The sequence below is a fragment of the Sturnus vulgaris genome, chromosome 4, assembly GCF_052056855.1.
Source record: "Sturnus vulgaris isolate bStuVul1 chromosome 4, bStuVul1.hap1, whole genome shotgun sequence".
NCBI lineage: Eukaryota > Metazoa > Chordata > Aves > Passeriformes > Sturnidae > Sturnus > Sturnus vulgaris.
In genome coordinates this window covers 48,754,726-48,780,995 of record NC_142246.1, presented here as the reverse complement: position 1 = coordinate 48,780,995, position 26,270 = coordinate 48,754,726, and the positions used below count along the sequence as shown (strand labels likewise).

Here is a 26,270-nt window from a genome sequence, read left to right as displayed (position 1 = left end):
AGGAGCTGGGATCTGGAGTCAGAATAAATAGGGGGCTGTATGTTACTTGGGAAGAGAAGACAGAAACAAGGCCATTCAGGCGGATGGTTAGCATAGTTTATTTCAGATGCAGGTATTTCTGTGCATAATTTTAGACTTCAGGGAGATGAAAAAAAGTTCAGAAATTGGGTGGGAAAGCGGAGAAAAAGAATGTAAGAATTATACTCAGTTCTGTTTTAATGAAAAATATAGCTATGAGTGTTGGAAAACCAAAGAGATTTTATTTGCTAGAGATAGTCCATTAAGAAAGCTCAGGGATTTCCATTGTTGGACACAAATGAAGAATTAGTCAGGTAGGAACCAGGCAGTGCAATCTTCTGGCTATGGCTTCACCAAACAGTGTTTGGTAGTCAAGAAGTAGATCATTAATGTTAAAATTCTAGAAGAGAAGGAATAGAGGCGACAGCATGTGGTAGTCACCCATGCTGTGGGCATGCCCAAAAGTGGGCAGCTTAATGCAGTTTGCTTAGTGCAAACTTACTCTCTGAGGGGTACTTCCAAAGCAGTTCTGAGGGAAATGTGTGCAGTGAGAAAATACAGACGAAATGAAAAAAAAACCCAAAAAACCAAACAGCATTACAGACCCATAATGAGTTTGTTGAATGTGTTTTTCATTTGTTGTATTTATACAACAATTATAAAACAATCATTCAGAATGATTGAGTCATGCTTGGATACCACCAACAGCAATCAGTGGCTCAGAAGATGGGTGGCTTTTGGCTTTTGCACAAGCATAATGCATGCTTAACAGCATGTGCATTTCACCAGAAATTCTTTCTTCCACTCTCCCACACTTGAAAAAAAGAAAAAAACAAACAACCAGTCATAAACCCAAACCACCCATTCGCATTTCAATTCCTTGTGTTATTTTTACAGGAAGTTTAATTTGTCCTGAAGTTTAAGTGAAACTTAAAATGTGGTATTTGTCACCTTATTTTGGAGGAAAAAGGTAGTTCTTGCCAACCGTGAAAATAAATACTCACATTTGTGGCCAAATAAAAGGATCTAGGATGATACCTCCTTGAAGTTAATGGGAACTGAGAGCAAATCTTCACATCTGACCCCCAAAAAAAGCATTTAAAATTATCCAACTGAAATGAATAATCATGAGACCAGAGGCTTTTTTACTGATTATATCTTGAATGAATTGGTCAAGAAAATGAAAAATGAAAGTTTAGTTAGTAGTTAGTTTATGGCCCAGATAAAAAAGCAAGACTTGACTGAAGATGAAAATTCCTGTGCTTAGGATTTTTTTCTATGTCAGTCCACATTCCTACCCAATGGGCGTGCAGCTTAACAGCTTTCAGAGTAATCCTTGGAGATGTGGTAGGTCTGTTTTGGTACTGATTCAACAGTAAATTAGCAGTTTCATTTTGAGTGGCACCTGTCTATGCAAGTATAATTTTAACTTTTGTTTACAACAATTACTATTATAAAGAGTAGGAAGTTTTTACTGATTTTTGGCAGCCCTTTTCGGACTCTTCTGAATTTCACTGTCCTATGTTTGTAAGCAAGTGACTTTCTCAGCCTGGTGTAACTCTTCTGTCTACATTTCCTTCTTCCCTAGTAGGGAAGCAAGTGTTACATAAGAGGCTGAAATGGGTTATTTCAGTCATTGTAAATGTGGGTCACTCAGAAGGAAATGATGGCTTATTGGTTGTGGAGGTATTTTTAAATTTTCAAGAGGCAAAAGGTAGTAATTGGGAGACTTTTTTTTCTCCATTGCTTGACTCTACTTGTTTTCAAAAAAATGCAGAAACTCCATTTGTCTGTGTGTGAAGGGAGTAACTGAAGTATTCTATTCTCTTGTATCTGGAGCTTTGCAAGAAAACAAGTAGAGTGGAGAACTTAAACACCCAGTCACATCAGCACATGTAGTGTATGCTCAGGCTCATGCCAAACAGCTGAAATAGTTGTCTGCTATTAAAAGAAATGCAGAAAGTCTGGCTTAAGCTTATTTTTGTACCTGCATCTGATTGTTGCCAGTGTTCAGATAGAGCTCATTGGGAGTCAGTGAGTGGATTTACTGCCTTGTATGGGCAGCTTCTCCTTTGATGGGTTTTCACACTGGAGATGGCAGAACTGGAGCTGACCCACCCCTCCAGGCCTGGTCACTCTGGTAGGGGTCAGTGGAGACCCCAGCCAGGCATGAAGACTTGGCTGAACCATCTGATACTTTAGTCCTGAGCACCCTGCAAAGCCCAATAAAGTTGATAGGAAGATACACAAGTTTTATCCTGCGGGTTGATTGAGTCATCATAGTAGGAAATGCCATCAGATTTATCTCTGGTGTTGGCTGAGCTACAGATGTTATTAAGCCTACATCAAGGTGTTTTTCTAGTATATAGAAATTCTTCAGTTGTAATTTTGTATTGAATTTCAGATATATATAAGATTGATACAAGATTGTATAGGATTTATAATGCCGAAGTAGCCTAAGTTCAAAGAATGTACTCCAATAAACAAGTTTTCTTCAAAAACAGGGTTTGGCAGCAAACAAAGGTTTCCAAATACCCATTTAATGTGAAAAACCCCCAGCATTTTATGATGACTTCGACTTTATAGATAGTGGTTTTCTAGGCATTAGGAAGCTTTCCTTGGGCTAATAGAGATTTTTGTCTTCAAGTGTGAGATTTTTTTTCACTGAACTCCTGCTAATGTACAATCTGTGCAATTGAGGGAGGGACCAAGGCTTTAAAAAACTCAGCTAAACTAAAGTTGCCACAGGTTCAGCTACCGAACTGTTACGCTTTACACCAAATTGATCCCGTGGTACTTCTTGTTTCTTAAAAAGAACTGATTTAAATAAGTGTGTCCCACTTCACCATGTGGATCTTCTCCAAAGTGCAGTTGAAAATTGAAACAAGTTTTCACAAACGTATTTATAGTTATGTCTTTTTCTTTAATGTATTTTAGATCACAACTTTTGTTTTTCACTGGTTGCTTTGAAGTAATTAAGTTGGTCTTCATAGTTCTCAGTTTGCCACCATCACCTCTGATTAGACCTGGGTCTGTGATGCCAGGAAGATAAGAATCTCAGCATCTAAATTAATTCTTAACAAAGAAGATAGTTTTCTCCTGTTAAGGCCATAGTGATTAAAAAAGCAGTGTTTCCAAGTACAATGTTTTTGAAGTGTCTCATGATGGATCGGTTGCTCTTTAGTCAGACCTGTCAATTTCCCAAGGACATACCTCCTGAAACATACCCTTTTTGTAGTCTAAGAAGCTCCTTTCCCTTACACTTCCATTGAGAGTTATTTCTAAATATGAATCTCATTTTTCATTTCTTTGTTTCCAGACAGTGTTTGCTGGGGGGGAGGGGGGGAGGAATCTTTCATTTGAGATACTTCCTAACAATTGTTTGCAAAGAGACTTTACCATCATACTAGGAAGATCCATCAAGATCAGAGCTGTAGATTTAAAATAAGGTTTTATGGTCTCAGGATCTATCACTGATTATTTGTATACACTATGCTTAACAAAAAACATGCCTGACAATAAAGGGAGTCCTAAAACAATCCTAAATAAAGGCAGTCCTAAAACTGGAGCAAACTCCTTCTATGCTAACAGTTACTTCTCTGGATATATTTGTGGGAATTGCCAATTCTGGATACCTTGAATCTTATGGAGAAGATTTTCAGAACATCAAAGATGTATTCGGATAGTTCTTCCATAACCAAAACTAATATCTTGTTTCTTTTTAAATTTTGTTTAATTCAACCCTGTTGAACAGCTTGGCTACAAGGCAAATTACATTCTTGAGTGTGTTCTGGCAGATTTCTGTTAAGTCATGACCTTGATACATCTAGTTTTACGACACAGCCCCTTGTTGTCAGATTAATATTGCAGCTGGATCAAGTTAGTTACTTGAAAATACCAAATCATAGTGTTACTTTACAAAATGAACTTCAGCTAGGGAATATAGATAAATCCTGGTTACAGAGTATTCAAGTTATGCTACCATCTGACTTCTGTCTATTTTGTGTCTATCTTGCTTTAGCAGAGAGCTCAGCAGGATTGTGTATCTGCATTTGGTTATATAATGATAAACAATATCTTAGAACATAGTAAATACTGCATTTTCCAGTGGGTTTAAAAAGTAGGTTTAATACTAGAAAAGCATTTCTAATGAAAAATACTTAGAAATGCTGTTTAAAATTTTCATCTGTCAAATGTTTTTAGTTACGCGGGAGAATATTCCTGTTGGCTAATCCTAAGTCAGCAAAAATATATTTGTGCATGAATGCATATATTTCTCAAGAGCAATGCTTTCGTTACTTGTTATTGAAGCTTTCAAAGTTTTTAAATGAATTTTATTTGTGTCATATTGAAAGAGATACCAAAACATTGCTTTCTATTATTTCTTAAAGTTCTGTATTTATTTTCTGAATATAACATAGACAGTGCTACTATTTGTTGCTGTTCATTTCAAAGTAAAGCACTGTCAGCTGTGACTGGAGTGCAAAAATGAGTATTCTTCTATTTGCAGCTATATGCCAGCCAGGGTGCAAACATGGTGAATGCATTGGGCCAAACAAGTGTAAGTGCCACCCAGGATACACTGGAAAAACTTGCAACCAAGGTAAGAAAGAATTTATTTTTGAAATCGTGGAAGTATTGTTCTCTCTCCCCACCCTCACCAATGCTGTGTGTTTCCCCTGTGTTTGTAGAGTAAAGAAATCATATACCAGGTCTTACTGCTACAGCAGGTCTGATATTTGAACTGACATTTGTAGAGAGATTGACATTACAGTGGGATGACACAAGGGAAAAATTGCTTTCATTCAGAAGAAATCAATGAGATTCATATGTAGGATTTAGTTACCTGCTCTCCTTAATTGGAAACAAACTATTTAAACCTTATGATCAGGATTGTTCTTTTTTATAAAGTCACAATTTTCGGGTTTGAATAGTGAAATAATACTCGTTTAATTAGAAGCCCCATAATTCACACATTCTCATTTTAGTTTTCTAATCCTGAACTAACTAGGTTGCATTAAACTATGAAAGGGTTGGTATAAAGATGAAGTTTCTCTTACTGAATTATCAAGTTTCGTTGTTTGATTTTTTTCTCAAAAGTTATGTCCAAAACATGTAATGGGATAAAGATCATAGAGTATAAACAATTAGAGAATTGAAATATGTGATTTTTAGATTTTGATAGCTAAGACATGTTCACATACGAAGATATCTCAATTATATCTCTTTTGCAGTTGTCTCAGCCTACAGGAAAATTCATGCATTTTCTGAGTGCTGAGGAAGTATGGTAGAAAAGTGTTATATTTAAAATTATTTTCTTCTTCAAGGATGTGCCCTGATGTTGCTAAATTTCCTACGACATGTTGATTTTTAGACTGAGTTATTTTCTGTAAAAATAGATACATATTTATTTTCAGATTTACTAATCCTTCCCAAACTGGTGTGGAAATGTGTGTTGTATTTCTCAGTTTTGTCAAAAGTTTCTGTCACCTGTTATATTATCCTGTCTTTTTTCCCCCCTTGCTCTGGGCTGATTTTTTAAAGGATGTGTTGTTATGATTTTATTCTACACTTTTTAGTCAGTCCACAACATTTTTAGAAAATGGTGCAGTGAACTAACATTTATATGTATTTGTAGCAGTTTTTCTATGTAGTGAATAGTTTAACAATATCTAAAGAATGCTTTGCAAATTGCTGGAGGCTTTGGTCTTGAACGAAACTATTTACTTGCCACTAAATGCTAAGGAAAGAAAAAAGTTGATAGGTTATCAAAGGAAGCACTTTGGGTAGTATTGATGAAATATTCTTGCATGATGTTGGTGATAAAGCTGCCCTGGCAGATGTAGATGAGGTTTCTGACATGCCAGCTGACTGTGGTGCCCCAAATGTGTACCAGTTCAGGTGGCTGCTGCTGCTCTACTACATGGTGAGACCCTTGAGCTGTTCCTGGGGTCATGATTTGTGTTTTGTTGTGTGCTGATTCAGTGTTTGGATGAGACTTGAAAGTGCACAGTGAATGCAGAGTCTGCTTTTGCTGGGAGGAGATTCAAATGGCACAGGATAAATGTGACCTATGTTATTATTCCTTAATACAGCACCTGCCCTGTTCAGTCTGTGGGCCATTTTCTCAGTCCTGTTCTAGAATAGTAACAGAAGTAATAATGTTGGCAGAGGAAATGTTGGAGTTCCCTGCAGAGATGGAAATCTTTCTAGGATGCATGAATGGTTCTGTGCTGTAAAGTATGGTCATGTTCTTGGTGAAAGGCGTTCTTTGAGTACAAGCTCTGATCAACAGGCTTTACATGTCATCTGTTCATGTGCCCCATGGATCAGGCTGTATTCCTGGGACTGATCCAAGAGCTCAACCCAGCCTCACAGAAGAACTGTTTAGTCCTGACTGTGTGATGATGCTGCATGCTTGTCCTTTTCCAGTGGTCCTGCAGCTGCTGTGACAATCCATACCTTGCTTTAGATCGCTCAGAAGTTAAGACTACCTGATACTTTTTAAATTATGTTGCAAACATCAGCAATCAAATTGCGGTGACTGCACAAGAGCTAACCATGTGTTCTCCCTACAGCATTCCTATCTCCTGTATGGCTTTAGTGTTTCCCTTCCGGCTTTTTGATCCCAGCTTTACAGCTGTATGCAGTGAAGAAACAAACAGAGCAACTTGAGAGAAAATACCCTCTGCCACCTCTCTTAATTTATAGTGATAATAACAGAGCCCATACTTTCAGAATGTGTTCATCAGAAAATTGATAGCTGATCTTGAAGAAAATACAAATAATATTCTGTAAAACAAATACAAATAGTTGAAATTTTTGCTAGCAATCTAAAGCACATACAGGTTAGCTTTCTTTGGCTGGGAAAGGCTGTCTTTATCAAAAAAAACTAAGGCTACTTTTCTGTAACTTCCTGTTCTCTTACCCTGTTTGTTCTAGGAAAACGATGCAAAGTTCACTGTTTGAAATTCTTGTCAGCACTTGATATATATGAATATTTAGTAATTTATAAATGAAGTAATGAATATTGCCATATTTTTATTATGGATTCTCCCTATCCTGTGAAGATGTGCACATGTACACACATCCATTTGATCAGGGCAGTGAAGCTCTTGTTCCACCCCTTGGATCATCATGAAAGGAATGTAGCAGCAAGGGGTGAGGTGGTCCTGTTCTTCAAGTGTTCTGCTCCTCTCTGCACAGCTTCAAACAGGAGTGCAATTTCTTGCAAAGGGGGTAGAGCTGATAGACCCATCAATGGCTGGGATGTGAAAGTTGAATCTGCAGTGCCCTTAGCATATATGCCCTTACCAGAGTAAATAATTGGTTATATTTCCTTGGTGCTGCTGTGTGTATTCTGAAAAGTTTTGACTCTCTACCATACTCATGGTTGTTGCTTGCATTTGTTTCTTTCCTCTGCTATTCTTTCAGAGCCTGTCTTTTTTTTCCTTTCTGAGTTCGTTTGTAAAGTGACAGTGATGGAAATTGTTTATCAGGTTAGATAAAGACAAAATTGTGATTTAGATAAAGTTAGAAGTTGTAGAAAATGAGGGTTGAAAAACTTTGGAATTTGGCAGCTGTTGATTAATCAGACTAAGTGAACAAAACTCTTCAGGTGATACAAATCTCTTATGAGGTTGACATGGTAGTGTGATTGCAATTGCTGGAAATGAAAGCTGATTTACTGTTTATAGTATGGTGATAGCAGTTTAATTTTTCTAGTTGATTTCTGGTCCTTGGCTTTCTATTTTCAGAGTTAGGTAAATGTGGTATTGAATATTTCAGTGTTGCTTGATCCAAGTTAGGTGATAGGCAAAAGAAGGCAGAAAAAGTCTTGAGTGCAGAAGTCTGCAGAGGCTAATTAAAAGAAAATAGTGGAGTGTATTGAATCTGTCTAGAAATGAGTGGCCCATTGTTGGGTGTGCACTGAAGTCAGTCCAAGATCACATATGGTGCAGCGCAGCAGTCAAAGGAGTCACATCCAAGTTTGCCAGCATAACGCTCTGATCCTTTCCTTGCACTCACATGTTGTTCCATGTCTTTAGATATAAAATACTTGTGCTCAGCAGCTTGTGTTTGTTATAAACCTGTTTTTCATAGTGGCCAAAACAGTCAGTCTGCTTTTATGTACTGTACTGCCTTGTGTTACTTTGAAATCAAGAATGCTGTTTTTGCATTGGCTGTGCAATTGTAGGCAGTGTAGGAAATAAAAAGGCTGAACGATGAAGTTCTTAAATGCAGGACAGTGAGTGGACATTCCCACAATGAAATCAAAGGGATTTATTAAACTTTTTAATAGTATTGCACTTTATACTATTCTCATATTATGTTGCTAATAGCTATCTATTTGTCAGTATCAGAGCATTTATTTCTGTACTAAGAATACTTTGTATCAAGTGGTAGTGTAGAATTCAGAGTCCTATGGAAGGATCCAATATTTTAAGACTCATAATGTAATCTATACTTTGCAGGATGATGGACTCAGTACAGTCGTAAATTCTTATTTTCAACTTTGAGTCTGTGGTCATAACTCTGGAAGTAAGTGCACAGGAGTTCTTAAGTGGTCAGGAGTATCTAAACTTAGGAGCTGAAGTGCAGTGGAATTTAAACACTAGAACTTAACACAAAGCACTGTTAAAATCCTGCCCTGTCAACTTAATTTCAGTGTTACTTTTCCGTATTCTGTCCCTACTTCTAGTTAAATATTTTACTTTGCTCTGTTGTGCCTTTATTTTGTAAAGTGATGCTTTTTGTAGAAAAGAGGAAGAATACAGATATTTCTGACTAAGAGAACTTCTTTTTCCTCTTACTTCAAAATTATGGTTGTCAGTGAACCTCATTATATTTAATAATGTGGGGTTCTTTGGGGATACGTTTATGAATTTAATTCAAATGCTAACAGAGTTTTTGAATGTAACAATGACTTTTTTAACAGACACATTGCATGTGTAAAAAATATGTTAATACAGTTATAATGTCTGTCAGGAACTGCCTACTTGTGGTATGTTTTACAGAAAAAAGAAAAAGATACTTTTTTTTATTTTGAGATGCCTTTCAAAATGTGAGCTTTCATCTGATTATTATTGGAGATTTTTATGTAAAACTTTTTTCACACAAAGGTTTTTAGAATGAAAACTTGTCCTCGCCCTCTAGCATAATCATCTGCTGCACTTCCATTTGGCCTAGGCATATACCTATAGTCACAACTCCTAGCAGAAGATCCAGCTTTCACAGGACAAAACACACTTTCTTCTACGGCTGTCTCTCAAATACAGCAAGTACTTTCTTGTGAGTGTGGCACTGGTGCCTGCTGTGAGAAGTATATTCTCCTTGCAAAGCTGAAACATTTTCCAATTCCCAAAGAGTGAGAGCTGAAAAGGGGTGCTGCCTCTGCAGCACATGATCCTCAGGAAGACTGCAGAGGTGGTCATCACTCCTTCTTTATCATGCATAGATCCAGCCCTTGTTTTGCAATCTTTCCTCATCAAAGTCCTGCTTAGGCTCACCTCATCTTTCTCACCGGTTGAAGAGAAAATATTTCCCTTCAGGTTTGCTGGAAACATCTTGTTCAGCCTTACACAGGAAGAAATGGAAAGTTACATCCATTACCACTACCCTCTTGCAGAAGAGGGGAGCAGGAAGTATTTTTGTACATAAACATGCTGTTCTTCCCAAGACCTTGGAAAAATGAAGTAAAGGGGAAGGGTTCTGGGGAGGGCCATGTCTGCATGATGATCGCTATTCTTTGACCCCATGAAGATGGAAACAAAGTAGGTCAGAAGACAGCAAGTTTTATGATGCACATAAACACTGCTAGGAGCTCTCAGGAACAGCAGTGATATAACAGCCAACATCCTTGAAGCCGAGTTTGGATTTTGTCAGTGACTTGTAGTGTGATACGTGTGTTTTTCTCTTGATGGCTCTGAATTTTACCAGTCAAATTGAAATGGAATATATTTCTCAGTTTAAGAATGCCATTTAAAAATATTTTGTCTGAAAAGAGTAAGGTGCAGAATGTTACTCTCAAAAACGAAGAGATTACAGTTTCAGGACAAATTTAAAATCCAAACATTAACAACTTGTAAAAGTCCCGGAGTAGTTGTCTAGAATCAATGTTTTCTCTAACTTCACCTCTACAGTGAATGTAACTTTTCTCACTCCATTTACTACATAGACCCAATTAAGTTTTCTGCTTTACTTTTGAAAAGCAATCAAATAACTACTGACTTCATTGTAACAGAGGTGTATTTATCTTTCTGGTTCAGCATCTTAACCCTGAGCCTTTGCCTCTAGTCCACAGGAGGCATCTGTCACCTCTTCAGCTGGCATTTTATGAAGTGGTTACTGTATGTGTGTATCTATGATGTGATAGGCGCCTCAGGGCTTACTTTTCTGCTACATGGATTGAGTGACACTTGGTAAGATGGCGCTTAGTACTGAGAGAAGGCTCTTTGAAAACTTCTGGAAAAAATGGCAATTCTTTGTCTTCAAAAGACCTCCAGACAGCATGGTGCAATATTAGAGATGACAGTTGATAACTCAATTTTTTAAGTTCTCGCTGGCTGGATTTGTGAATAGATTTATAATTTTCATCTTTTTTGTCAACTTTGTTCATTACTATACAAATAACTAACAAAAATAATAAGTAACAAATTATTCTGGCTTACTCAGACAAAATCAACACATATTCTTTGAAGAGAATTCTGAAGGAAATCATCTTCTTCTTTGAAGTTCTGTCTACTAATATGGGAATTGTAGGCTGAATATTTTCAGTTCAAGCCATGAATTCTCTACTAAATGATAAATCTTAAATGTTAGCCCTCATGGATAGTCTTTATATTTTCTCTGTGAGATTGTTTAAACTAAGTTGGCATCAGCTTTCCTACCTTCCTCTGCCACTAATTTTGAAGCATGATAGTGAATCACTGAATTGCTATCAGAATCACTGATAGTGATTGCAGAGTGATGTTTGCTTTCTCTCTCCTCCTCCTTCTTCCAAGTGCTGCCTGGTCCTGGACATGGCATCAGTATGAATAGTGGCAAAATGTGGGCAGCCTGAGCTTGTGTGTTGTCTAATGAAACAGTTGGCACTTCATCTAATGCTAATATTGTCATTTCTTAAAGATACCTCTGAAACCAAGCCAAATAAGCTGCTTGCCTGGAGGGATGAAGAGCGCTTCATGCAGGGTGTTTTGGACGCTTGCTATCAGCTGAGCTGTGTATAAAAATCTAATTGCCATAATTTTTCCTTCCTTCTCCAGCAGCTTGAGCTGTTTTGCCACGCACGCCTTGTGTGTTTTCTTTTCCCACCCTGTTCCCTTGTGCCCTTCATTTCAGATCTGAATGAGTGTGGGCTGAAGCCGCGGCCGTGCAAGCACCGGTGTATGAATACCTTCGGCAGCTACAAGTGCTACTGTCTGAATGGCTACATGCTTATGCCAGATGGAACGTGCTCAAGTACGGCCAGCCTTGGTGCTTGCTCTTTTCCAGTTTCTCAAAATCCCTGCTTGAGTTGCCCCAGAAAACTTCTATGAAATGAAGATGAGTCCCGAAGTGAAAGATTAATCTTGCTGGAAATGAGGCAGCTGGCAAGATGAGCTCTTTTTGTTTCTAGTTGCATTAGGCTGAAAAAAACAAAAGCAATGGTTTTGATTTTATTAGTTTTATTGAACGTTTCCCCAAAGCATTTTTCAGTGCTGTAAATCACTGTTAATTGGCCTCTGAGGACAAGTGCTTGCAGTTTTCATTGCAGCAAGACACCTGCATTTCTGCTGCCTTATGGCCTTATGAACATAAAATCTTCAATGCTGCAGATGCTGGTTGTTTGACTGGTATAAAAATTGTACTGCCGCCTCTCTGGAGATCAGGTTCCTACTTGCTCCCATAAAAACAGTTACTTTGAATATCTGAACAGAGGGAAGGGAAGAGAAATTACCTTCAATTAGAGATACCCCATTTTTAAAATGGCAGTACTGTCCAGGAGAGTCTGGCAGTTCAACATTATATTCTGGGGACTGCATTCAGTAATACTACTTACTACAATTGTGGTTTTTTTTTTTTTTGTTTTTGTTTTGTTTTTTTTTTTTTTTTTGTTTTTTTTTTGTTTTTTTTTTTTTGTTTTGTTTTTTTTTTTTTTTAATTATTTTTATTTTTTTTATTTTTTTTATTTTCTTAGAGATATAATTTATGGAAAGGAAAATTTTACTAGCAGATGTATTTCCTCTTTGAAGGATACCTGTGAAACTCAACAAGCTTTTCCCCACTTTTATCATAAATGCGTGATGTCTAATTCTCCAAAGTTTTCAGTCATTTTCTAGTGCTGATCACAGTCTTTATATAGGTATGTTAAATTGTTTTTCTCCAGATGCCCTTTCTTGCCTGATGGCAAACTGTCAGTATGGCTGTGATGTCCTGAAAGGGGAGGTGCGCTGCCGCTGTCCTTCTCCTGGGCTGCAGCTTGGGCCTGATGGCAGGACTTGTGTAGGTAGGTGATCCAATGGTGATCTAATTCTAATTTTTTTCTCCAGAATGCTTTTATCCTTACACAGAATACAGTTCAGGAGAGTTTATTAGATGTACTTAGAATGCATAGAACAGGCAGTTTAAAGTTGTTAATAATGAGAAGGGTAATAGGCTGTTGCTCAGGTGCACTTGTGTCAGAGATTGCCAGTACTTTCCTTCAGTCCTGCAAGTTTCATTGTCTGTCTAAAGCCCATACAGACTCCTTGGCATCCAAGCCCTTGGCCCTTGTCACTCCTGCTACTGGATCATTTTAAACTATTGCTAACTCTAAAATACCTGCCTGCATAAAAAAAGGAATGAGGAGATCACCTTTCCCTCCCGGCCAACAAGGTGGTGCCTAGCTCAGTGGGTAGAGGGATAATTTGTAAAAATCTTTTATATTATAGTGGGGCAAGGTGAAGGTCTTCTCATCTTCCCAGTATAAGTGGGATTGAATGTGCTATCTTTCTTCCATATTGTGAAAACTCCAGGTTAAAATAAACACAGGAACTTTGAGAGTATAAGAGTGAAATGTTTTGTTCCCACGTTTGTGAACATGGAAAAGGTGCTTATGGTTAATCAGACTCTACTATGGTCTGAAGAACAGTGTGACATGTGATTTCATCAGTCATTAACTATACATCCTGAGTGGGATATGATACTTCAGTGATTTTATTATTTATATTCTATGAAGTGCTACAATTCCATAACCAGTAACACTGAAAGAATGTAAGAAAATGGGGATGTCTTAATCATCCCTTTGGGTATCTTGGCTGTCCACAGGTTAGGTGGTTCTTCAAGGTCTTGACCCATGCTGACCAAGAATTTGTTGCCAGAGAAAGGGACAGATTCTAGATTTTCTGATGAGAATAGCAGCTCCACACCAAGTCAGAGGCTTTCTAAAGTGCATGATTGGCACATCTGTGTATGGAAAAAAATGGAAAGAGCAGGACAAAAAATCCTACAGTTGTTACATACTGAAGGGATTAAGTTGTGATAAATCTCATTGTGGATATTATGGCAGAGAGATCTTTGGAAGATACTTGTACCATGCCATAGTGAGCGGAGTGATTTTAAGTACAAATTCAAGAAAGGTACACTAAGCAGAGACGTTTGCTAGAAAAAAATGCTTGCAATATTCTCCTAGTGTGGATTTTTCTATTCAGGAAAACTTCATACTTTGAAATAAACAAAGTATACTTTAATGCCGAAGGCTAACACTCAAACCAGTCCTATGAAGCTCTTTGAGTTCTTCAGTGCAGTCTCCAAAAAACCACTTTTTTTTCCCCCCAGAAAAGCAAAGAACTGTGTTACCCACATTTTAGTTGGGTATGCGTCGTTCAGAATGACCTCATAACCTATTTCTAAAATTTCCACAAGAATTTCAGAGCAGCCTTGTACAATACAGAGAAAATAGTTACAGCAAGACATGTCTGTTCTTCCCACATTATAACATAATGTTCTCCCCTTTTTTGGCAAGAAGTGATTATGACAGGCACCCTTTCTGTGTTATTTCTCTATCAAGTTTGAGTTGCAGTAAACCTCAAAGAATTGAAGCTACTTGGGACTAAGGCTATGCTTTTTCCTCATGTTTGTACAAGCTTGTCACTGTTGGGGAAGTTGTTGGCTCCAGGAAGGGTCTGGATAATGCTGCAGTACAAATAGAAGTGTAGGTGGTGGCAAGAAAATTGAAGTGTGCATTGGCTACAGCTCATGAAATCCTTGTTTGAGGAGAGTTTTAAAGACAATTGGGAATGAAATGCCTATTTTTAGCACAGGTGGAAATTCCTCTGGGCATTATTCTATTCTTAGCTTAACACTTGCTGATCGCTCTCTTCTTTAAGATGTTCCTTTCAGACAATCAGTAAAGAGTCACCAATTTGGCTGTAAAGGTAAATTGTATAAGCTAAATGACACGTGAAAAAATAATTCAGCAAAGTATTCAGTGAAAATGTGGATTAAACAACTAATCAATTGATTAATGACTCTTGAATCAATAAATCAATCGTTCTTGCCAGGTTTTTAGACTGGGATTTTCATTTAATGAAATGAGCCATATACATATTTCAGCTTCAAATGTGCTGAAATTATTTGAGGGCTGAAAATAATATTTTTTCCCTATAAAATTAATTCTTTCCTTTTTGTGTGTGTTTAGAAAATTGAAAACGCAGCCTTGTAAACTTAAAAATCATACTATTTTTAAAATAGTCTCAAGTTATTTTGTGCTTGAATTGGAAATACGGTCATACTGGCAGCAAGACAGAGATGCAAATCTGCTTCTTTGGTGGACACCATCACTCATTAGGTGCTGACCATCACAGTCCCTCATTTGCTTTTGGAGCAGCTCCCTGCTGCTGAGGTGAGACTCAAAATCACCCCTCCTTGTCCTGCTTTTCATAGGAAGCAGGTTTGAACCACAGCATGTTGTAGCAGGCAAAGGGAAACAGCTCTATATCTTTCAGTCCAGGTGTGGATTGACTTCAGAGAAGTCACAGTCACTGTACTGTTTGAGAGCTGCAGGAAACTAATCATAAGCACTTTCATATCATCAATGGCTGCTGATCAAAAAGTGGATTTCCCCTCAGCAATGAGCATCCACGCACTTCTCCTTATATGCAGGTGGAAGGTTGTTACATTTTTCCATATTTTTGCATCAGTTTTGAACAGTGTGTTGATTAACAGTTCTGTCCTGTATCTCTAGGACATATGACTGCCTACTACTACACTGCTGCCATAATTTAACATAATTTTCGCCTTATGTGAATTTGCAAAAATTTGAATTAATATGAATATGAGGAAAAAGCAGGACGTGCTACATTAGGTTTTTAAAGATCATAGTCTGTGCCATGAAGTATATTCAGTGGCTAATCTTGTTCTTACTGAACTACTTTTTGAAGCTTTGGTTTAAAGATTAAAAAACAAAGAACACAACTAACTCTCAGTAATCAATAGTTTTAAACTTGCAGCCTTAAAATAATATTTTAATAAAGGGTAGAAAATTGTGACTTGTTGATTAAATGATAATAAGAAAAATGGTAGAGTTTGTGTAATTTAGTAGCATATTCAAAGCCTAAAATGTTAACAATAAATTCAAATCAAGAGGCAGATTTATAGGGAGATTCAGGTGTATGGAGAGGTGCCCAGTATTGGCCTTGTTTCCTTTCTCATTGAGGCCTTTACTGCACCGTTCCAGTGATGCTCTTGATATGGAGAGAGAGCAGCTAGGTGGGCCAGGAGTTTGGGAGCTCAGGGATTGAATCCCTGCTGTCCTCAGTAACTCTTCATGCAGAGTGGGACAGTGCCAGCAGGAGCTACTTGAGACAACCCATTTGGGCAGTAATTCATGGTTTGAGTCACTTCTTTCAGCTGTGGGAACACAGCTTGGAGAGAAGCTGAAGCTCCATCTCCCCTGCTTCAGGTAGCTGCCCTAGCTGCCCAGCAGCTTTGTGGTAACATTTTTTCTGTGCAGTGGAAGAGACTCGGCCTTGTTCAGGTCTCTTTCACAAGAGCAGCAGGGTATCAATCACTTGGCTTTATTTTGCACTCTTGACGTAGTCAGTTGAATTGCTCCTTTTGGGAAAAGAACTGCATGGAGAGGAAAATCTTGCTTTCCCGTAGATCAAGAGTCTGATAGAGCTGCAGAGCAAAGGCTTGAACTGTACCCTGTAGATAACCAGCAAACAGGAGGAGCTGCATGCGCCAGAAGCAGCCATGCATGGCAGGTCTCTGCCTCAGTGGAGAATTATTGCTTAGGCACTCAGCAGCCTCAGCTCGGTGTCCAAGGAGCGAGTGGTAGCGCAAGCAGCTTTTGTGTGGCAGCCTGACCTCGTCTGAGAGTTCCCCAGGCAGGGAGGGCAGCTGTGGGGGAGCATCAGCTCATCCCTGGGCATCTCCCTGTGACCCAGAGCTGAACTAGAGGGCACAGCCAGAAGAAGTGCTCAGGTATTACTGCTGGCTGACTGAGGGCCCTTCTGAAAAATACTTTGGCTGTTCTTTAGCTTTCCATTATTTGAAACCAGTTTCATTTAGACAGTGTACACTGTACTTTAAATGTTACTAAGAATAATACAATTCCTTTGTTTCCACAGATATTGATGAATGTGCTACTGGCAGGGTTCTCTGCCCACGATTTAGGCACTGCGTCAATACTTTCGGAAGCTACATTTGCAGGTGTCACAAAGGCTTTGATCTGATGTACATCGGAGGGAAATACCAATGCCATGGTAAATCAGGCTATTTCTCATGTGCATGTAAAAGAGCTGTGTATTTTAAAAATAAATTATTGGCTCGAAGAGGAATGTTTATTTATTATGGCCAAAATGTTGAGGCAGGTTGTTTTACACTGCATCAGTATTTTAAGAAAGGGGGGATTATAGAAATAGACTGTGAAAGAGAAGGCACATACTTGGCTCACATTCTTGTAACTGGTTCCTGTGTGGAAGCTACTGGGGATAACAGAGCTGATGACCCAAGGAATTATTTTCTAAATAAAAAACATTTTTTCCTCTGTTTTTTCCTCTGGATTCACTGCCACTGGCAGTTGTAGGCTTGGAGCAGTATATGACTTTAGGCTCTGTTTGAGCTGTAATACTGGTGTGCTCCATAGCATGTCCCAAGATCAAGGTAAGAAAATGTGCACACCCTAGCTCCTCCCAGTCCAGACTGCCCAGCTTTCCTTCCCCTGAAGACAGGTGGGGAAGAGGCAGGAGTTGGGAAACAACCTGTTTTTGTCTGGGCATGAGACTGGAATGCAGCTGGTGTATGCCCTTCAACAAAGATACTCTCTCTGCCTTAATTTCACAGGGTCTCAACTGGTTATGATTCTTCCACTGAAAAAAAGCTCATGGGGAGATAATGGAGGCATTGCTTTTTGTTTGCTTAAGTATTTTCTTTTGCAGAGAAATTTGTATTCAGAGTGCTGGAATTTGGGGATTTTTGTTTGCATCATTGACAAGAAATGTGGATATGCCATATAAAACGTTTCCAGCAGTTTCTACTTGATGTAGATCAGATGTATAATATATATACAGATGTATAATATAGCAATAATTTTATGAAGAAAAACCAGTTTAATATCTCTGTGTTTAAGAACATGCATATTCCTACATTCTGTTTTTTTCTTATTCTGTCACCTGTAAGAAGTGGTTGTTAAAATTGCAATCTTAGTGGTCTCAGCTGCAATCTACCTATAACATGTCTGAAGCTGATGCTAAGGTAAAAGCTGAGCAATACCAAAGTTGCCCAATAGTCCTTACTTTCCCTAATGTTTGCATCACCCCATTGATTTGTAAGTATTTTCTTTTCCCACTGGCAAAAGGGGTTTTTTTTAATAATAATCAAAATTGTTTTAATGTTTGGGGGTTTTTGCAGGGATAAGCAGAAAGTCAGGTTTCTTTGAAACAAATAGTTTTTAATGTAAATTTTCTATTGCAGATATAGATGAATGTTTCCTTGGCCACCATCAGTGTGGTAGTTTTTCACATTGCTACAACACTCCAGGATCCTACAAATGCAAATGTAAAGAAGGGTACAGAGACAATGGAACAAACTGCATACGTATGTAGTGCTCCTTTTAAAATAGAGATTCTGAAAGCTATGTGTCCCATTTTGTAAACTTTAAGGCACAGCACTATCAGGCTCAGTTTCTCTTAACCTATTTTTAATACCAAATAAGTGGCCAGGGAATGTAGTTGGAGTTTTCTAGGTCTTAGCATGCCTTGGTAAAAATATCTTTCCCTGAGACATTTTCATAATTAGAAAGAAATTCACCTCTCCTATTCACAGCTTGATTCAAGAGATTGTTTCAGGATGAGAACAACTGAGTAAGCAGGGTAGGTCTGATCAAACAGTTCATATTACTCATGCCCTGTTTTGTACACTCCACAAGTGGCCCGTTTCAGCAGCTCACCCCATCCACTCCCTGCTGCTTCCCAGATGTGAGAAGAGTCAGGAATCCTCTGGAAGGATTTGCTGTTGGAAAATTCCCTTGGCCACCTTTCTCTTGGGAGAAACAGCCAGCCACCCCCTTGGTACAGAATAAGGTGTCGGGGCTCTCCCATATTTGATATCCCACAGGACTATGCAGCTCTATGACATCTGCTGGATCTTTTTGGTCCTACATTCCTTTGTGGGATCTGGTCTTTGGTGACTCACTGATCTCTTTAAAGAGCAGCACCATTTTTTCCCTTTGGCTGTAGCTGTCACGGTAAAAGGTGTTCTATCACATCCTGAGTGCTTGCAAGTATATGTGGGCACATTTCATGTGTGTTAATGGGATATGGTCCTAAGGGATGTTTTATGTTTTAATACATTATAAATGTCAAAACTGCAGTGTATTCAAAGGGATAGTAATAAACAAGTGGCCAGAAGGAATACCTATTTACCTGCTATCATCAAACAATTCACTGTTTAACAAACAGTAGTTCTTCATTTTAACTGTGTGTTATACTTGAAACGCTTGTACACAAAATATGTGACTAGTGTTCTTACTGACCCTTTTAAGATCTCCAGTGAGATATAAAAGGCTTATTAACCAACAGAAAACAACAAAACACATTCTTGTGTTTTGTGTCTTCAGAAACTCTTTTTGTGAAACTAAGTTAAAATTTGTTGTCCTTTCTTTATGAATCATTGGAGGAGATGGTACTGTGGGCACTGTCACTGGGGTGAAAGTGGTGCTCAGTCCAGCACCTCATTTTTGTGAAGGCTGAAAATTGTAATTTACTTAGTTTCCTGGTGTTTAGGAAAGGGAAGGATCTAAATGAAGGCCGGCTTAGTTCAATCTCTGCAATGGTTACTGCTTATTGGCAAGGAGAAATGTTTAGAAGGAAAGGTCTGTGAAAACTTTCTTAAGTCAAAGGTATCTGTCTATCTGTGATCAAAATGGTTGTAACATTGGAGGTGTTACTAAACTTGCTTCCACTCCTGATTGTCCAGTTTAGAGGGCTGCTTAACCCATGGCTTCCTGCCCATGCTTTGTTAACCAAGAGTGCTTTTGTGTAAGTTTTGCCAACTCTGAGACTTGATACTTGAGAGGAGGTGGGATGGAAGTGTCTTGACCTTCAGTCATTCTAAATTATCTCTAAACTGCTGAAGCGGCAAGTATGACCTAAAGGGATGTGATAATTTAGCAGTGCTGATGCTAAAGTATGTTTCTAACTAATGGAAACCTTCAGAGGAAAAAAAAAAATTTCATCCATGTCTCTCTGTGTCATAATGAAATAGATTAAGGTTCTGGAGTGAGAGGCTGAGATGTTCATTTTGGTCCCATTTTGATTCTCTTTGCAGTTATTCCTATTGTTACGATTGAACCACCTGGTCCATAGCACATACTCAAGGCCAATTGCACTGTCCCTGAGGGAGGCAGTGGTATAACGAGCAGGATTGTTGATGCTGAAGGCACAACTCCTCAGACCACTGCATGTACCTGCTTTTGTTACAGAAAGGCCAGTGACCAGGCCCACAGCTCGTCCGACGCCTGTACCAACTCAGCCTGCACCCAGGACAACGACTCGACTGACACCCAAGCCAACCACGAGATATGTGCCAGTGACAACAAGCCTGGCCACGACATCAGTGACAAAGCCTCCTCCTCCAACAACGCCTCAGCCTACAACGGTAAGACCTACACTACCACCACAAACAACTCCTCTGGTAACAACTGAAGAGCCGTCACATGTTCCCACTGAAACTACATCTTCCCAAGGAGTTATAGATGACAACAGGATCCAGCCAGATCCTCAGAAACCCCGAGGAGATGTGTTCAGTAAGTAATTTTCCATTTGCCTTTGTTTATCAAAGCTGTAGATGAAAGCATGCACTATACTGTTCGGGTTTTTTTGGAACACTATATTACTGAGAACAGAGAAATGAAACTGAAAATGGTTATATGGTAAAGCTGTGCAAGTAGTTGATTTTATTACCTAACAAAAATTTGGGACAGAAATTCTGAATCAATAACCAAAATAGTTCTAATTTTTTTCCCCTGAAATTATTGACCATATTATCCTGTAGAAGTACTTAATTATGCTGAAGGTTTTAAGGAAGTGAGAGATGTTTTATTGCAAAGTATTGAAATGCAACAAAGCTCATAAAGTAGTCAATGGGTTTAAATTCAGAGAGTTAAGAGTCTCTCCTAAACAAAATATTGCCATAGCTTTAAGAATAGTAAATAAAATAATAAATAGTAAAGAAATCATGCCTGATTGCCTAAAGACTTCTATGTGACCTATTTTGTATGGGTTCAAATAGTATCAGATGTTCGTGACTAAACAATGGGAAAATGCATAAAAATAGCATAGAGGGTAATTTTATGGACTGTGTGTAATGGGATACATGAAAAGCTGAAGATAGTAAAGATTCTCATAGCATGAACACATGAAACTTTAAGAGCACCTCTGAAATCTACAGGTCCATTGTGCCAGCTTTAGTGCATACCACAGGAGACATTACTGGCACTTACAGAGCTGTGTGTATCTGCCAAGAAATACTCAACACCCGATTTCATCTTTAGTTCTGCGGCTAATTTTAGAGACGGGAGGGTGTGTTGGATCAGCTCTTCAGCTTGTTGTACAATAAAGCTGCTGAAGCAGTGTAGTAGGAGGAAAAGTTTGCTGTCTCAGAGCAGGTGCACAAGCAGTGTGCGAGGTTTTTTCTGATTGCTTTGGCATCTGTGAATTAATTTTTTGGGCTTTGTTGTTCTAGGTCATTACTCAGTGAAATATTTTGTTCCTTGTAGAAGAGTTTTCCCTGTGACATTTTATGTGTTGTAGACAGTTAGAAAATAGAGAGTGAAGCTGACAAAAACTAGAAGACAAATCCTGGTACTGCTTAGTAGAGTGTACCTTTGGCTTCATATTCAGTTAAAAATATGGAGATATATTTAAATGAAATCCTAAAAGGAAATATAATAAAGATCTATGAAGCTTACTGTAATGGGAACCAACATTTTAAAATGTAGTTTTGTGGAAATTGTTGTAGACACCAGCATTGTGCTTTCCAGGTGTCTCTCTCAAGTTGCAAGTGTTCTCTGGAATACTAAAGCAGAGGGATAGTTTTCAGCTATTTTCATGAAGTCATAACAATCCTCTGTGTAAAGCTCATTATTTACAATTGGTCTTCCTGTATTGTCCCTAGAGGGATTTTGAAGCTAATGCTTTCAATACATGTGCTTCAGATACAGGAGTTTGGAAAATAGGAAAGTAAAAGCCTTTTAAGTTTGGCTTGGTCTGACTGCACCTTACATTATAGTACATATAACAAATACAGGACCTTTGCAAAGTGTTCATCAAGTATTATATTAGGTCAGCTGCCACACTCTGAGGTTTGTGATATGCATACACAGCTTCAAAGGCTTCAGTGCACAGCACACCAGGACTGAAACGGGTCAAGCACCAGCTGTTCCTGACCTCAGCAGGTAATACAGGGACACACAGTCCTCAGATTAGGTCAACAGATGTCTGTCTTCAATCCCATATAATTTATTTTGATTCCCTGCTAGACACATAGTTGATACACGTATGTGTGTGATCTAACTGTGTGACTGAAAGCATACTCCACTTGCACTCCAGATGACGCTAGTAGTGTGATCTTTAATGAAGCTGGTGTCTTTTTTTCTCCTTTCTACTCTGCTTTCTGCTCTGTTTTCCTCTCTTTTCTCTTCTGGACTGTTTGAAAATATCATCTAGGTAGTGGTCACTGGAGTCCTCTCCTACTTTCTATCTAAAAATGTTTGTGTTGGGAGTGCACAAAAGCATTTGTTAAGGATTTGACACCTACCGTTGAGGGCAAAACACTTCCATTTCATAACAACGTGCTGCTTTCTCAAAGAAAGCATTGCTTGTAGACTACAGTGTTTCTTCACCTGTTGAATCCTGTTACTGCAGGAGTGTGTGGGGAAGAGCAGAACTTACATTTCCTCATGTGTGACATTTAGAAAAGTAGGTAGAAAAGTTATAGCCCACATACATTACTACAGTGGGATGCACAGAGTGGGGGTCTGCCTCTCCTCAGGACTGCATTTTTAAGAATAACACAGAGATACTTGAACATCTCCAGATGCCATCACACCAGGGGTTCAGCAGCATGAGCACATTCTGCCAGGTGCTGCATTCCTGGGCATTAACTGGGCTGCAGACTTGGCTGCACGAGTGCACTTGGCCCCATGGCAAGTGTGAGGTGAGGTGCATTAGCTGAAGCCCTTTCACATTAGCTTACAGATGGTGTGTGCAGGGTGGGCTGAGTTTCAGGTTCCTCCTGGCCAGTCCTGCCCCTGCTCCAGGCATGTGGGAGCAGTGCCTGGCTCTGTTTGGCTGTAGCTGCTCAGTGTGGGGCACTGTGAGCTCAGGATGGCAGCACTCCCACCAAGTGTAAGCCGGTGCCTCTCCAAAATAATTCCTCGCAGCCAGACACAATGTTAACAGCCATGGTGGTTAGTCAATTAAGGATTTCAAACTGAAATAACTAGTAACATTTAGCTAACCTTTGACTTGCTTCTTAGCTGCTATATGGATGTGCCAAACCCTGCCCACCTCCAAAAACCTTTGTGGATTTTTCACTTGCTCCTATATTTCCTTAGGGAAGAGGAGTTTTGAACTATTTCCTTCAGCTTCTTTAAATCTGTTTCTGTTTTAGTCTCACCTACATCAGACATTTTTGCAATATTCCTGGGTTGTGGATATGAGTTATTTTTGTTTTGCTTATACTGAGCTTCTTTAGGTTCATTTCCCCACATCAACTGCTCTCCAGTTCAGGCAGCAAAGAAGCCAATTCTCAAAAATTAATTTGCACTGTGGTCCCCATATGCCTGCCTGGAAAGAGAAGAAAAAGCCTTGCTATTGCTGCCTTTCTTTGTTTCCTACTAGAGAATATAGGCAGCAATTCTTATTTTCTTGGAAAACAGAGGAGAAAATCGATGTTGGATCCACAACTTCAGTTTTATAAATCTTCAAAAGAATTTGTGTCCTCTTAGGTGGCTGCTTCCTCCTGTGTCTCCAAGGGTTGTTGTATTTCAAAGAGTCACAAAAGGTAGTGTTTTATCACACAGGGGTGGGCAAAACCCAGCATAGAGAGCACTGTACCCAGCAACCACTGGCAGTTCTGTGCTCCCAGCTATCAGCATTTGCTAAAGACCTAAAAGTTGTGTTTTCAGCTACGTTATCTTGTGATGCGCGGACATTTCCCTTCCTTTTTTTCTCATGTGGCTCTGCAGCCTTAGCCAGACTTGGAGGAAGCAGCACTGCTTTGCTCTGCTACTGAAAGGGTGATACTTCTGTCAGGCAATCCATGGCAAAGGGACCATTGGCTGCTGCACAGATGTCCTAGACCAAATATTGCAAATCCTGGTGCTCTAGGATTGGTCCACATCAGGAGAGGAAACATGCTGGGACAAATGTACTTTTTTTTCTCCAAGCATCTCTCAAATTCTAGTTTTTTGTAAGTAATGTTTTCCTGGGGTACCCTTGGTGACTCCTTGCACCCTATTTTCTCCCTTGGTTGTTATTTGACCTTCTGTTCCACATACTGAGTAAACTTTACCTAGGATTTCACTTCAGAGCTCTCTTGAATGTGCTGCTTAACTTGAAATGAGCTGAGGACCAGAGAAATTGCTCTGTTCAACAGTGACAAAGAGCACAAATGGTAAAAATGGTGATAATGTTATTTAAATGCCTTTGCAGTTTTTGAAAGGTATTGGGTTGTTGCTTTTCTTTAGATAAGGGGTAAAGACCCCTTTTCTAAAAAGGCTGTAGTGACTTTGGGGAGCTGCTTTTCTAGAGAACAAAAAATTTATATTTTTTAACATGGAATTCCTACACTTGGCATTTGAACCACTTAGTCAGATGCAGACAGTGGAATCTGGCACCAAGGATAATCTTCTCCTGATATGGATATGGGGGGGGGGGAATGGCAATGAGAGAGGAATGCAGTGACAGCTTAATATTTAACTATTTCAGGACTGATACAAACTACAGTGAAGTACAGAGGAATCTTGTCTAGTTATAAGTCCCTAACAAATAGAACAAACTTCTCAATAAAACTGAATTACTGCTACTATTGGGATCTGGATGATAAGCACTAAAAGCATAAAGTATAATAATAGATATCAGCATAGCAAGAACAAACCCCCTTATCTGTATTAAAAGACAGTTCAGTAGTTTTCCTTCTTAGCCCTTAGTGGTGCCGAAAAGATTGGAGTTAGGAAATGTTTCTCATAACAGTTATTAAAAAATGTAAAGATTGGATTAAAACTGGATTTTTTTCTTTTCTTCCTTTCAGTTACTGTAAAGTCCTTAGTGCTGTAAGTGCAGTTTTGTGATCCTTGAGGCTGTTGAAAAAAGGGAAATAATAAAATCAAAGAATAGACGTTTGTTATTCCTTGATATTATTAGAGTAGCATTATTTTACAACAGCGTTTAATTTGTCTTCACTGTTCTGGCACCTTTTAAACTGTATTTGTCTTTATGTTTAAGCATTTATGATAGGTGCTTTGTTCCTGTTGGTACTCTGGAGTTCAGTCATGAAATCTAGGAGTCTTACAAGTCTCACCCTCAATCAACCTTCCAGCAAGTTTTGTCCCCAGATCTGATATGCAAGCTTATGTACACTCCTTGTTTTAGCTGTGTTTTCCTGAAAATCAGTTGGCACTCTGCGCCTCCTGAATGGATGTTCATACAAAAGCAGACAGGTCACTTTGCAGAAAACCTTATGCAAAGATAAATACCAAGATGCTTGATTTTGGTAAAACTTAATGAGCCTTGTAACTGCCTGAGAAATTCACAATTGGACGTCAGAGTGGTGGCATGCTGACACAGTTGTGTTTCCCCTCATACATAAATAGTGCTGGAGAGAGGTGCACAGTCCATGAAAGAACTTCCTGAAATAATTCTTACTGCAGAATTTGAATCTGTAGAGTTTTAAGAAACATATCTTGGACACTGTGGGTGTCTGAACAAAAGGATGAAATGTACAAATGTACCTCTCTATTACCTCTTCTTTTTAGCCCAGCGTATATCAAAATCTTCCTTGGAGGAAAACAGGACTTATTCTTGTTTTCTCAGTTTGACTGACCTCTGGACTGCCATTAATTTTAGCTGTTTTCTACTAGTTGTGTGTGAGATCTCATCACTTGGGGAATTATTTTGCAAGTGGGATTTAACGGCTTTCAGTCGAAAAAATTCAGTCAAAATATCTTTGTCCTTTTTTGTTGTTTTTAGCGAATGGGAAGCTTTGTCATGATTACTGTGTGGAGTGGAATTGCACTTACAGTGCAAAACCAGTTTTTTTTCTCTAAGCCAGAGAACTGCATTATTAATAACAATTACTAATAACATGAAGTTACACTCCATGTTTTGGTTTTGTAACACCAAACCAGCAATTATTTAGTTTATTGCAAATAAGCTAATATATATACATCTGCTTTCTTATACTCCCCATCTCAGCAATTAGCAAGTGAATCAAAAAAAGCTCTATTGTTTTCCCAAAGGTTAAAAAATCTGAAAAGAAATCGCTCTTATTTAATAATAAAATTTCTTTAGTATTTCCCTCCAGCTTTATGCATCTATGAAGAAGTTAGCTCATGAACTTTGGGAACATGGTAGTGTTGGCTCACTCAGAGTTTATAAAATTCTCCAGGTAAAGGACGCCAAGTTTCTATTTAACAAGCTTTATCAAACCATTGAAGTGAAAAGTACACTGATACACTATATAAAGTACACAGAAAGGGCTTGGAAAGTTTGCAGAAAATAATTGTA

The 26,270-nt window shown here is 38.7% G+C and overlaps 1 protein-coding gene across 10 annotated transcripts in view; it reads left to right on the top strand.

Annotated features, from left to right (window-relative positions):
- Window positions 1–26,270, top strand: part of NPNT (nephronectin) — a 48,839-nt gene that overhangs the window by 12,497 nt on the left and 10,072 nt on the right. For 3 of the 10 annotated variants that reach the window (XM_014878345.2, XM_088163864.1, XM_088163862.1), the window contains 6 exons: window positions 4,529–4,621; window positions 11,359–11,478; window positions 12,386–12,505; window positions 16,611–16,745; window positions 17,956–18,078; window positions 19,964–20,287. In XM_014878345.2, the coding sequence (XP_014733831.1) occupies window positions 4,529–4,621; window positions 11,359–11,478; window positions 12,386–12,505; window positions 16,611–16,745; window positions 17,956–18,078; window positions 19,964–20,287 (915 nt within the window). Of the gene's footprint in view, window positions 1–4,528; window positions 4,622–11,358; window positions 11,494–12,385; window positions 12,506–16,610; window positions 16,746–17,955; window positions 18,079–19,963; window positions 20,288–26,270 lie in introns of all 10 variants that reach the window. The other 7 variants (XM_088163867.1, XM_088163863.1, XM_088163861.1 and 4 more) reach the window with 3 other exon arrangements.